This window comes from Mytilus galloprovincialis, chromosome 13 (genome assembly GCF_965363235.1).
Source record: "Mytilus galloprovincialis chromosome 13, xbMytGall1.hap1.1, whole genome shotgun sequence".
Taxonomy (NCBI): domain Eukaryota; kingdom Metazoa; phylum Mollusca; class Bivalvia; order Mytilida; family Mytilidae; genus Mytilus; species Mytilus galloprovincialis.
Genome location: NC_134850.1, coordinates 63,899,584 through 63,913,906, shown reverse-complemented (window position 1 = coordinate 63,913,906; position 14,323 = coordinate 63,899,584). Strand labels below are relative to the sequence as shown.

Below are 14,323 nucleotides of genomic sequence, written 5' to 3'. Positions count from 1 at the left end.
AAGGGGTCTTACTGAACCTACTCCTTTAATACGCCAGACGCGCGTTTCGTATTTAAGATGATGTTCAGTTCAAAATAGTTATAAAGCCGAACAAGTCAGGAATATGGCAGTTGCTTTTCAATTGTTAAGTTCATTGATAGCATTTGATTTTATCAGTTTTTATGGAACTTTAATTGTTCGGTATTTTTCTTTTACCTTTCTTTCATACAAGAGTTTCTATCAGGTAAATTGATGTTATGACTCCCTGTTATTGGATTCATATGAAACTTTAAATACTCATCTGTTTCCTCGACACAATTATAAATTAACTGTTAACAAAACTTTAAATTTTTGAAAAATTAAGGCTTTTTTACCTCAAGAATAGATTGCCGTAGCTGTAGTTGGCAAAACTTTTAGGAATTGTTGGTCTTCAATGCTCTTCAAGAGGAACGAAAGATACCAAAAGGACAGTCAAACTCATAAATCGAAAATAAACTGACAACGCCATGGCAAAAAATGAATCAGACAAAAAGACAAACAATAGTACACATGACACAACATAGAAAACTAAAGAATAAACAACACGAACATTACCAAAAACTAGGGGTGATCTTAGGTGCTCCGGAAGGGTAAGCAAATCCCGTTCCACATGTGACACCCGTCGTGATGCTTATGTGATAACATATCCGGTAAATAGTCTAATTCGGTTGGTCACATTCGTGAAAGGGAAGTGGATTGTAGTTACGACGTTAGGAACATATCCGATATCATTTGTGAAACAGTTATTCCATAACAGTCAACCAACTCGTGATGGCGTCCGTAAAATTTACGAAGGGGTGATTTCAACTTCACCATTTGGAACTCTTGGTTTAATAGCTTCCTTGTGAGCAGCAACCCTCTATCAAGAAAATCATGATAGGAAATGCAAGCACGGGCATATCGTTTCAATTGGGAGATATATAACCCGTATGCAGGTGCTACTAGAATGTTGCTACTTAGAAATGAAAAATCCACAATTGGAAAGCTGAAATTTTCTCTTTTGTCGTAAAGTGTTGTTGTCACCGACCCTCATTGTCAATTTATAGATGTAAGTCAAGATATGAGGCCGACTTAACTGTATCTGTAGTATCCTTTATCTCTTGTTCGATGGGATATATGCGTTCCACATAGTCACCAAATTTTGAATTATTTAGTGAAAGAACATCATCTATTTAGCGGTAGGTAGAGTTAAAGGATATCGCTAACATCTTATCTTTCTTTCTAAGAAGTTCCTGCATGAAGTCAGCCTCAAAATAATAAAGAAACAAGTCATCAAGTAGAGGGGCACAATTTGTTCCCATTGGAATGCCGACAGTCTGTTGAAAAACACGTCCTCCGAACGTAAAAAATATGTTGTCAATCAAGATTTGGGTCTTCAAAGATTGACGTAGCAACTTCGTACATTATTTTGCCTTTTATAACATTTTTGATTCGAGCGTCATTGATAAATCTTTTAAAGACGTAACGCGCGTCGGCGGTAATTATTAAATTTGATTCATGGTATATATGATGAGGTTATTTGACTAGACTGAACAAAAATTGTGACGGTAGATGAAAATAAAACATCGTTAATGTCGTTTATGTCGACGTAAGACCCGTCGAAATATCATTTAATTAACACTTACCGTTATCGTGATGATATTTTTTCGTTAAATAATCAAGAATTTTCTCAATATACTGCTTAAATTTACCCCAAAGAACTTACTTTAAATAAACCTAATTTAAACGGTAATAACTGTCCTTTTCTAGTGTTAGATATTTCGGTTTTAAACGGAACACTTTACCCTTTTGCTAATTTTCCTTTTCTAGATGGTGATGTTCTTTTGACACCATCTTACGGGGTTTATATTTCACAGCTCGTACGCTATGCCGTGTCTGCTGTGACGTTTTAGATTTTAACGAACGTTATCTATGTATTACTGGTGAATTATTAAACCAGGAATATCGTTACCTTATATTACTTAAAACCTTAACTAAATTTTTCCATATATATAAAGATTTGGTTTTGAAATTTTGTTTTACCTGTAAAAAAACTGATTTCAAACGAGAGATCACATCTTCATTTTTACGGAAAAGTTTTTTACCGTGCCCGGAAATTTAGAAATGATCCTTGTAAACTTATCGCTACTTTAAATAACTTATCTTTAAAGGTTACCATTTCAACACTGTAATAGGATCATTGAATATTGTTTTTATTGGTACAAATATTGTTTTTGTTATCAGTAAATTAAAAGCAAACTACATATTACTAGAATGTTATATACATATACACATTCATGGATCTACAATCTGTTTATACCTGTATCTTGCACAAGATCATGTTTTTCTCTAAATGTTTATGACATCTTTACACCAAATCCATTGGATGTTGGAAGTGTACGGATTGATAATCTAGTCTTATATGCATGATATTTTATTAGTTGTTAGTGGCTTTGAACTAGCTATCAGTTAACTGCGAGAACTCTCAGATCTGTTCCTAGTGTCTTTTTGGTGGTGGGATATACAAGTACCCGACAACGTCCACTTGTAGTTTGTCCATCTGATAAGTTATGCCTTTTTTAACTGATTTTTATAGTTCTTTCTTATGTTATACTGTTATACCACTGTCCCAGGTTAGAGAGAGTGTTGGGATCCCGCTAACATGTTTAACCCTACCACATTATGTATGTATGTGCCTGTCCCAAGTCAGAGGCTGTAATCTAGTGGTTGTCGTTTGTGTTACATATTTGTTGTTCGTTCATTTTATTTTATATAAATAAGGCCGTTAGTTTTCTCGTTTGAATTGTTTTACATTGTCATTTCTTGGCCTTTTTATAGCTGACTATGCGGTATGGGCTTTGCTCATTGTTGAAGGCCGTAGGGTGACCTATAGTTGTGGCAATTTTGTCTTTTGTGGAGAGTTGCAATCATACCAAATCTTGTTTTTTATATGTAAGAAAAAAAAATAATAATAAAAAGCCGACAAATAAACAGGTATATTATCATGGTTTCTGTTACAGAAAACAACGTATGTTTATTTCTCAGTGGAATACATATACATGTCCTGTCTTTAATTTTTAGTTAAAGAAGCGTATAATAATGAAATAATTTTATCAAAAAAGTTAAGTTCTAATAAAGCAAAATTAATAATACATTATTATAAAGAAGCATACATTATAAAAGAGGGACGAAAGATACCAAAGGGACAGTCAAACTCATAAATCTAAAACAAACTGACAACGCCATGGCTAAAAATGAAAAAAAGACAAACAAACAACAGCACACACGACACAACATAGAAAACTAAAGAATAAACAACACGAACCCCACCAAAAAAACTAGGGGTGATCTCAGGTGCTCCTATAAGATTCATATTCACCGATCTGAAAAATTACGAAAAAAGTTCAATAGGAATAAAAAGGTGCATGAACTCGTAATAATTTTTCAGTATGACATAAACTTATCTACCAAGGAGACCTCTAAAGACTACCAACGGTCATAAAACCCTATATAAATGTATATGAAATTCTATTAATTTGCTAACAATCACGTGTCATCTTGAATTTTTCTAGGCCTTTTGTCCCTTTTGTTCCACTTTTAAATGTTACATTTCTTTCATGTTATAAATAAACCACATAATGACCACTTACGCAACCTATCTCCATTAAACGTTAAATTGAAGGTTGCATGAATTTTTTTTAAAGAGGCTAAATAATTGACTTGCAAGCCAATAATACATCATTTCTAATTTTGTTTAGAAGAGCTAATAGCAACATACGATTTCTGTATTTCGCTTATATAACTGTTTGAAACAAATGAAAATCATATTTTTGATTTGTTGATACTGCCCATTAAATGGATTTTAATGAGACGTTATTGGGGACCTATTTATTTTATACCATATCAAAGCTTAAATACATTTGTAGTGTATCTGGGGACAACTACAAAAGACGATTTTACATAAGAAATTCCAAAGTTTCATGCGAAGCTGATGATGGTTGGTTGCTTGTTGGAGACGATATAGGCCATTGTGAGTTTGAGAAAAAGATCAAAGAACAGCCGTTCATTCTCTTCAGTTCAAGTTCGAAATTGTCAAAAGGTACTGTTATCGGACTTTTCCAGCATAGTCATGGAGTTTAAAACAAATTCATGTTTAAACGTACAGGCACATCAGGCGTTTGACGTTTGCTGTGACTAGTACCAGCAAACACACTTTGTACGCCACTAAACCATTGTTATGAAACTAGTACATGGTATCACAAGTCGACTTCTATACATTGATGCTATTCGGAATCGAAAACAGACATCTCTGGATATCTGATGCACGAATACTTTGGTACTTTTTTGTATATATCGTTCATATAATCCTATGTCGTATTCAATTATCTAAATTTTGTTCATTGAAAAGTGTAGCATTTTGATATTTTCCTCTGGTTTAAATTAGGAGATGTGGTATGATTTCATGGTGCAATGCGACAGCATGTTCATTGTTATTGATCTAGTTACACGTGGTGATTTTGTTACAGAAATAGAACTGACTATTTATGTACGTATGTATGGCAAACAAATGCTAACAAACGGGTTAAATTTTGAAATATAGAAATACGATCAATATGAAACGACCTTTTTCCTATTTCCGTTTACTAAAGTTGAGATTATTGTACGATTATCGCAATATTTTGATAAACTGATGACAAAATAATAATATAGTGTTGCAGAAACTATAAGATAAGTCACATAAAAATCATTTGTAGTTTCAAGCTATGATATGGGAGCATGTTTAAAAAAATATAGTTGAAATAAAAACATGTTTTAGATTGTTATCTTTCCTTTCAGCTGTACAATTTGTAGTGGCTGATATGATGGCAATATTCGTTAAGTGTAAGTTGTTTCAAATTTAGAATGAAATTCAAAACAGTGTGGCTGTGGCCATTGATTGACACATTAAATTCATCCATTGACTGGAACAATTTAGGTGAACGTTTGTATGTAACGACCACTACTCACTATGTACTTTTTAAAGACACTTTAACTATGGGGTCACCAGAGGTTCTCAACACCTTAATTAAGTAATTCGAAAAACTAATCAGAAATAACACGATGTTTTGATTTATATCAATTATATAAATCAAAACATAAAGGTTATTCCTGATTAATTTTTTGAATTATTTTATAATTAAAGGCGTTAAGAAACCTTTGGTGACCCCACAGTTTAAATGTCTATCGTAGGTACGTCGTGAACAGTGGTCGTTACAGACAAACGTTCATGTAAATTGTCCCAGTCAATGGATGAATTTAATGTGTCAATCAATGACCACAGCCACACTGTTTTGAATTTCATTCTAAAAGCATTAAGAATATCATTAATTGAAACATTTTTGCATTTTTGTTTTTACAGTCTAGTATAATTTCGGCTGCAAGAATGTTTTTATAATCTACACGTGTTGTGTGTAAATTTGTGGCTCTTTATAATACATTGATATGATGCGAATGAGACAAATGCCTGCTATTCATTGTGTTTTATGTGTTTCAGCATCTACAATTAAACGTTTGATCATGCATGTTCAAATTCACCAAAAATATAACCATCCTGCTGACCATGTTTTATTGAGGGAACGAATCAATGTGTATCCAAAATCAAATCATAAAACGTTTCAATTGAAATTCATAAATTAATTAGCAGACCAGAAACTAATTGATGAAAGAAGTGAAAAAAAATATGTTAAAACTTTTTTTTTTGAAGATATATGGTTATGATATAACATTGTAAAGTTATGCTGATAAATAAAAAAATAATGAATTGCGCATCGACTAATGTATCCAAAAAATTAGAATATTGATACATAGAAATTGAAATTTCGCAATTGGGAAGGTGAACTCATATCTTTTGTCGTAAAATTTTTGATTCAACTGACCCTCATTGTCAATTTCTATATGTTAGTCAAGCTATGAGACAGACTTAACTGTATCTGTTGTATACTTAAGCTCAAGCTCGATTGAATAGATGTGTTCAACATACTAGTAGTCACCAAATTTTGAATTGTCCAGTGAACATCATCGATACAGCGGAAAGTAAATTTTAAGGATACTGCTAACGTATTTGCTTTCTTCCACAAGTAGAGGGGCACATTTTTTCCTTGTCCTCAACGTATCAAAAATGTTGTCTATCAAGAAATCCAGCATAGTAATAATGTCATTTTTAGACAATTGCACCGGACCTCGTAGACGATTATGATCATTTCCAATGATGAAAAGAAAGCGGCTCTTGTTTATATAATTTAGAAATTGTCTACCCAAAACCATATTCTGACAGTTCTGCCGGATACATAAATAGATAAAAGTAGAACCCCCCCCCAAAAAAAAACAAACAAAAAAACACCCCACAAACTCCGAGGGACTATTCGACCTTTCAACAGAGATTAGACAGGCAACAACTGTTTATTCTGCCTTAGAAGAAGAGGATTAAGAGCTAATTTCAACTGAACAGGTGTGTTGGCTCACTATTTCAGTAAACACGTTTCTGTTTGCCTGATTGATTGACCCTTTTCAATGGCAATTTGGAGAGATACGAAAGATACCAAAGAAGGTTTCAAATTTATTTGTCGATAAGTACGGATAATGATATGAAAAAAACTATCAGAAATGACTTACAAAAGTACTCAAAACACAAAACAGAAAACGAAAAACTGAGCAACTAGAACCTCACAATAAACCTATCTGATATCAAGTGTTAGCAGATATTGCTGCAGACGTTACACCCGTCGTATTACTCAAATAATCGATAATTCTTACTCGGTAGGTCAACTTTCGCTGTGTATAATAAATACATCAAATATGTTAAATGCAAATATTTTCAGTTATTTGATTTTTAGAAAAATTAAAACTGCTTGCCATAAACCTTATGGATTAAAGAAAATGACTCAATAAATTACAACATTGAGACTTCTACAATGTTAGACATATTTTTGATATCTTTTATAGTTAAAGATACATGTTTTGACGAATTAGCCATGACCTGTGTTCATGAGAATTCGGTATGTTTAACTAACTCTGCACAGACACCGTCAACAGACACGATTCCACTTGACGATCAATCTCAGTCGACAGTATCAACAAGTAAAGATGCTGACCAATCTACTACAATGAGGAGCGAAGAACTGCAAAATAAAATAGACAAGATCAAAATGGAGCTAACTGTACCACAAAAATCAACACAAAGTAAGAGTTGTATAAGGAATCATCTATACACATTAGTAGAAAGATAATAGAACTTTCTGAAGAATAAAACTTATTAAAAGTTAAAAGTTATAACAATTGTACCGCATTCAGGATTTTGGATGACACATGGTTTTTTTTCCAAAGCAAAACATTAAAAGTTAAAATAACTATGCATTAATCTTTTGATTACTGATATCTAACTCAATTTTTTCTTACCCCACTTAATCTCATCAAAATCTGCTTCTGAATAGTTAAATTACATTTTAAACTAAGTTAAACAAAGTAAAATTGAATATGAAATAGAGGAGATATGGTATGATTGCTTATAAGACAACTATAAAAATAAAAGTTCAAATGAAAAAAAAACCCAATAAAATAGCCTGACTAATAAAAAATCACGAACATGACAGAAAGCAACTAAAAACAACGACTGAATTACAGGCTTTTACATGAGACAAGCCTATTTAAAATATGGCGGGGTTAAACATGTCTGTTAGCGCCCAACCCTTCAATTACCTGGAACAGTGGTTTGATATGAAAGCAAACTGTAAAAATATTGCGTTGGACCTGATTTTATAGCTTAACCTTCCACTTTCTTTTTATTCTTATTTTTTATTCCGCTTCTTCCTATAGATTAAGTGCAAAAACACCATGAACAGTTTGAGAAATGCATGCAATTGTGTCACGCCAAAATATAAGTACATAACAAACGAACTGATTGGTTTTTATTTCATTTTGAAATCGCAGTAATTAAGACATCCTTTAAGACCTAAGGTCGTGTTCACACCAAACGCCGTGTACAGTAAACATGTTTACATTTGGTTTAATGTAATGTACACGATTTATTAAATTTGTTCACATCTATACACCTGGTCTAGCTACCTGTACATAAAATTTGTTTACACTTGTAAACTATATGTCATTTAAATGTTTATTACGTAGACCCGAATTCAAATTTTCAAACAAAAACAAAATCGGGTCATACAGATGATTAGAATGGATAATTATTCTGAATCCAAGGTTTCCCCATACATTATAGAGTTAAATATTGAATTGGTACCATCGAAAAAAAAACTAATTATAAACTTTCGCGCGAAAAAAATTCTGACTCAGACCCCCCTTCTGTTTTTAAAAGTAAAGTGGTTGCTCTTTTAAGAAAGTCATTTTGGATGATTTGCAGAAGTTTAAAGATATTTCGATTACGCATTAAAAACGAAGGCTGCATCAGCTTGCTTACAGACCAGACGAAAAAAAGGAATTGCGATGCATTTCTATCTTTTCTGTTTGTTTCAAATTGTATTTTTTCTCCAAGGAGTATTTGGCAAAGGGAGGGGGTAATATTTCTAATCAAATTTTAACGGATCTGAGATACTACACAAACAAACAATTAACCTCATCCGTTTTCAGTAATGCATTTATGAGTGAATCGTTGTTTGAGTTAATACCAGTGGCAAATATTTCTGTCAGTGTGTACGTCCAGTCGATTCGAAAAGACCTTTTCACATTTATTATGCGTTCGGCAATGATGATGGATGAGTCTTGATAAGAGGTTAATAAGGCTATGAAAAGTGTTTTTATAGCAAATAAATATATCAAGTTTGACAAATATTTCTGTAAAGAACTTTATTTATAAGTGTTATACGTATCAATTTTATATAAAAATCGTTTCTTTTTCAAATATACATAAGAAAATTAAAGTTCTGAATGCCTAGTTTTGTGTACACTTAACCTACACAAGGCCTACATCAACTTTCGACTGCATGTAGACAAAACATGATTTACACTACATGTAAACATTGAGTTTTATCAATGGGAACGTAATTATGTTTAGTTTATGTGTGAGTTACACTAACATAAACACCGAGTTTAGGTCAATGTGAACACGGCCTTATTAGAATAATTCAAGGCATCAATGCGTTTACCTTTTTGAGCTTTTGATCCTCAGTGCTGTACAACTTTGTACTTGCTTTGACTTTCGAACGTTTATATCTGGGCGTCACTGGTAAGTCTTGTGTGGACGAGGCGCGTTTCTGGCGTATTGAATTTTAAACATGATGCCTTTTATGAGCTATAATTCATGTGTTTCTTTGTCTAATATGTTCTCCTATTTATTTGTATTATAGTCCTATAATATTATGTTGTCATTTTAATGTTATTTTTAAAATTGCCATTAAAGTGCGAGGTTTGTTCTTTAAAAATGTCCTGTACCAAGTCAGGAATATGGCCGTTGTTATATTATAGTTCGTTTCTGTGTGTGTTACATATTAACATTGTGTTTCCGTTGTGTCGTTTGTTTTCTCTTATATTTGAGTGTGAATTCACATTACTATAAGACGTGTCGCGGTACTTTTCTATCCCCAATTTATGCATTTGGTTTTGATGTTATATTTGTTATTCTCATCGGATTTTGTCTAATGCTTAGTCCGTTTATGTGTGTGTTACATTTTAATGTTGTTTCGTTGTTCTCCTCAAATATTTAATGCGTTTCCCTCAGTTTTAGTCTGTTACCTCGATAACGTTTTTTGTCCATGGATTTACGAGTTTTGAACAGCGGTATACTACTGTTGCCTTAATTTACATGAATTGTGATAGCCCATTGGTTTAATAAGAACCCTACAAGTAAAGTTGAACTTTAGAATACCGAATACTTCACTATCAAAGAATATAGTAACTTTTTCATGCAATTTATAGTCACAAAATCATTGATTAGGAATTTAACAACATATATTAAGTCTTGTGTAGACCAAACACGCGTTTGACGTACACTATCGCAATCCTTGTATTTTTTAGGATTTTTTTTTCGATGCTACTGCTGATGGAGTTTGCCGAAGACGGTTTCTCCAGCCCTGTTGTTAACACTTCTGTATTGAAAAGAATTATTATTTATATCGGCATAAATGAAATAACATGGAAATACCCTATTTCGTATCAATGATTTTTTATGTCAATCTAGAAGTGCTGAATCTTTAAAAGTATATTTTACGGTGTTTATATATCTCAACTTGTACGATTCGCTCGTGTATGTAACAATGTTTTAGATTTTAACGAGAGAAATTTATGTATTACTGAAAAATTATTACACCAGGGTTTTCGATATCACAAACTAGTCAAAACATTTACTAAATTTTATTATCGGTATAAAGACATCATTCGTAAATATAGCTCAACATGCAGACTTCTAATACGTTCAGGTATTTCACATCCAATTTTTTATGGTAATATTCTTTATAAAGCACAAAGGTGTCAGTATTCACCTCAGAAACTTACAAAACCTTTGAATAGACTTATTAAGAAGGGATATAATTACGATACTGTTGTCAAGTCATTAAAGATTGCATATTTTGGCGTTAATATTGAGTCACTGATATGGTCTTTGCATCGGAAATAAACACATTTATTCTAAAAACAGTTGTTGGCATGACACGGGTTATGTTCTTCTCATATATGTTATGATGGTATGATACTAAACCCCTAACGGGAAGGATTGTGCCTGATGTTCATATGATGAAATCATAATCTTTGAGTCAGTTTAATTGAAGTCTGGAGCTGGCATGTCAGTTAACTGCTAGTAGTCTGTTGTTATTTATGTATTATTGTCATTTTGTTTATTTTCTTTGGTTACATCTTCTGACATCAGACTCGGATTTCTCTTGAACTGAATTTTAATGTGCGTATTATTATGCGTTTACTTTACTACATTGGTTAGAGGTATAGGGGGAGGGTTGAGATCTCACAAACATGTTGAACCCCGCCGCATTTTTGCGCCTGTCCCAAGTCAGGAGCCTCTGGCCTTTGTTAGTCTTGTATTATTTTAATTTTAGTTTCTTGTGTACAATTTGGAAATAAGTATGGCGTTCATTATCACTGGACTAGTATATATTTGTTTAGGGTCCAGCTGAAGGACGCCTCCGGGTGCGGGAATTTCTCGCTACATTGAAGACCTGTTGGTGACCCTCTGCTGTTGTTTTTTATTTAGTCGGGTTGTTGTCTCTTTGACACATTCCCCATTTCCATTCTCAATTTTATTTTACTTATATACGTTTGTTACTTACATTACGCAAAGCCTACTTCGATTCGTCCAATTCCGGTTTGTAGAGTTTATCGCGTTGACTCAATCAAACCCCCTGCTGTGCAACCTCAATAAGTATGTTTAATCGTTGTAATAACTATGGAACTGATACAATTAAGTCAGTCACAACAGCCTTATGACAATTAGGTTACCATAGTTCAATAGTTATACTTCCTGTATTTTCCGACAGCCACGAGTTTTCTCGACTTGTAACTTAAGGTTTGATTTAAATGTTTATCGCGCTTGCGCAGTTACATTATACGTTTTAACCTAGAAACCAGAGTTAATCAAATTGAAGTCGACCCTGGGTTGAGACAGGTTTAGTACAGTTACAAATAAACTGACCATAGATACCAGGATTTAAATTTTATATTTACGCCAGACGCGTATTTAGTCTACAAAAGTCTCATCAGTGAGGCTTGAATAAAAGTAAAAAAAAAGTTAAAAAGGCCAAATAGAGAACGAAGTTGAATGGCAATGAAGAGCAGCAAAAATTCCTAAAAGTTTTGCAAAATACAGCTAAGGTTATCTATTCCTGAGGTAGAAAAGCCTTAGTATCTAAAAAATCTAAAGTTTTGTTAACAGTTAATTTATAATTACGAACATATGAATGATAACTCTATTCAACACAGAAGTGCTGACTACTGTGTGTTGATAACCTCGGGGAATTAAAATGATGACAAAAAAGAAAAAGCAAACATGTTTAGGATAGATAATGACTGAAATGTTACACAATACATCCAAGGAAAGAGGGACGAAAGATACCAAAGGGACAGTCAAACTCATAAATCTAAAACAAATTGACAACGCCATGACTAAAAATGAAAAAGACAAACAAACAACAGCACACACGACACAACATAGAAAACTAAAGAATAAACAACACGAACCCCACCAAAAAAACTAGGGGTGATCTAATGTGCTCCGGAAGGGTAAGCAGATCCTGCTCCACATGCGGAAAGGTGTTGTTAAATGAAATTTATTTGATGTCTATATGTGTCTATGGCAAATTTATTAATATAGATTTTTACTATTGGGTGTCAATCGTTTTCTAACCAAATTTATTTAATAGTTAACAAAACGTAAATTAAAAACTCTTAATATTCTTAGCTTATAAGTACATTTATGCATGTTTTTGTAGAGTACAGGAGATCTCTGACGAGTGCCCCGGATGATAGAACGTCATCCAAACTCATGGGAATTATTGGTGGAACTTTTATATTCTCTGTGATTGGATTGATAGTGTTACTGGACTGTGCCACCTGCAACAGGGAAAGAAAAATTAAGGCAAAGAAAACCACCACTAAGTAACATCAAAATTTCTTAAGGTTCTACATGATATTGATAGAAGTAATGCGAGATATTGTGACATAACATATATATGTACCTATTAATATATTCTTATATTAAAATGACGGAATGTTGCTCTTAGTTTTCTTAATTAATTTGTGGAGTATCGAGAATCTATCAGAAAGACAATAAAACAAATAATGACGTAATGAGAGTTCTGAAATAAAAATCACTGTATACTGTTTCAACGTGTAAAGCGATTGCTTAAAGTGTTTATCGTTCCTATAGTTTTTAGTGACAATGTGAGCCGTTTTATTAAAGGTATAAATAGCAAAATTAGCAGCTGAAAGTCAGCATGCTATTTTCAACAATGAACAGAGCCCATACCACATAGTCAGTTATAAAAGCGCCGAAATAATAAATTTAAAACAATTCAAACGAAAAAGCTAACGACCTAATTTATGAACTAAATGATCATGATGATGAACGAAATGTAAATTAATAAAGTAAAAAATATGTAACACAACAAAAAACCGCTTGGAACAGGTACATACATACAGAAAGTGGCGGGGTAAACATGGTAGCGGTACTACAACCCTCACCTAACATGGGACCACCTGGGACAGTGGTGTAACAGTACAAAATCAAAAATAACTATACAAATCAATTGAAAAAATAATGAACTTTTTAGATGAATTCAATAAGAGATATATATATATAACAAAAACACGGTTTCGACATGACCGGATACTTGTACATTCCAAAAATAAAAAAAGTACAGATCTAAGAGTACGTGCAGTAAAAAAGAGGAAACCCAAAAGTAGAAAAAAAACTGATAAAAAAAACATGTCTATCAAAAAGAAATAGATCAAAGACTAAAAAAAAACAAATGCCTCAAATAATTTCATTACCGATGCAAAGCTTCAATATCCTTGCAATCTTTGGGTTTCTAAACAGTGAGCAAATAGTTATCAAAGGTACCAGGATTATAATTTAGAACGCCAGACGCGCGTTTCGTCTACATAAGACTCATCAGTGACGCTCATATCAAAATATGTATTAAGCCAAACAAGTAAAAAGTTGAAGAGCATTGGGGATCCAAAATTCCAAAAAGCCGTGCCAAATACGGCTAAGCTAATCTACGCCTGGGATAAGAAAATCCCCATTGTTTTGAAAAATCCAAAGCCTTGCAAACAGGAAATTTGTAAAAATGACCACATTATTGATATTTATGTCAACACCGAAGTGTTGACTACTTGGCTGGTGTTACCCTCGGGGACGAAACGTCCACAAGCAGTGGCATTGACCCAGTGGTGGAATAGTTATCAAAGGTACCAGGATTATAATTTAGTACGCCAGACGCGCGTTTCGTCTACATAAGACTCATCTACGCCTGGGATAAGAAATTCCCAGCCTTTCGAAAAATTTAAAGCCTTGCAAACAGGAAATTTGTAAAAAAAGACCACATTATTGATATTCATGTCAACACCGAAGTGTTGACTACTGGGCTGGCGATACCCTCGGGTTCGAAACGTCCACCAGCAGTGGCATCGATCCAGTGGTGTAAATAGTCATCAAAGGTACCAGGATAATAATTTAGTACGCCAGACGCGCGTTTCGTCTATATAAGACTCATCAGTGACGTTCATGTCAAAATATGTATTAAGCCAAACAAGTAAAAAGTTGAAAAGCATTGAGGATCCAAAATTCCAAAAAGCCGTGCCAAATACGGCTACGGTAATCTACGCC

The 14,323-nt window shown here is 33.3% G+C and overlaps 1 protein-coding gene across 1 annotated transcript; it reads left to right on the top strand.

Moving 5' to 3' along the window:
• The first annotated feature begins 3,937 nt into the window (after positions 1-3,937).
• On the top strand, positions 3,938-12,758 carry LOC143055848 (uncharacterized). Its single transcript, XM_076228899.1, has 4 exons — positions 3,938-4,096; positions 4,834-4,878; positions 6,979-7,215; positions 12,426-12,758. Exons 2-4 carry the CDS (start codon positions 4,857-4,859, stop codon positions 12,593-12,595), a joined length of 429 nt encoding a protein of 142 aa, XP_076085014.1. The 5' UTR covers positions 3,938-4,096; positions 4,834-4,856; the 3' UTR covers positions 12,596-12,758.
• The last annotated feature ends 1,565 nt before the right edge of the window (positions 12,759-14,323 follow it).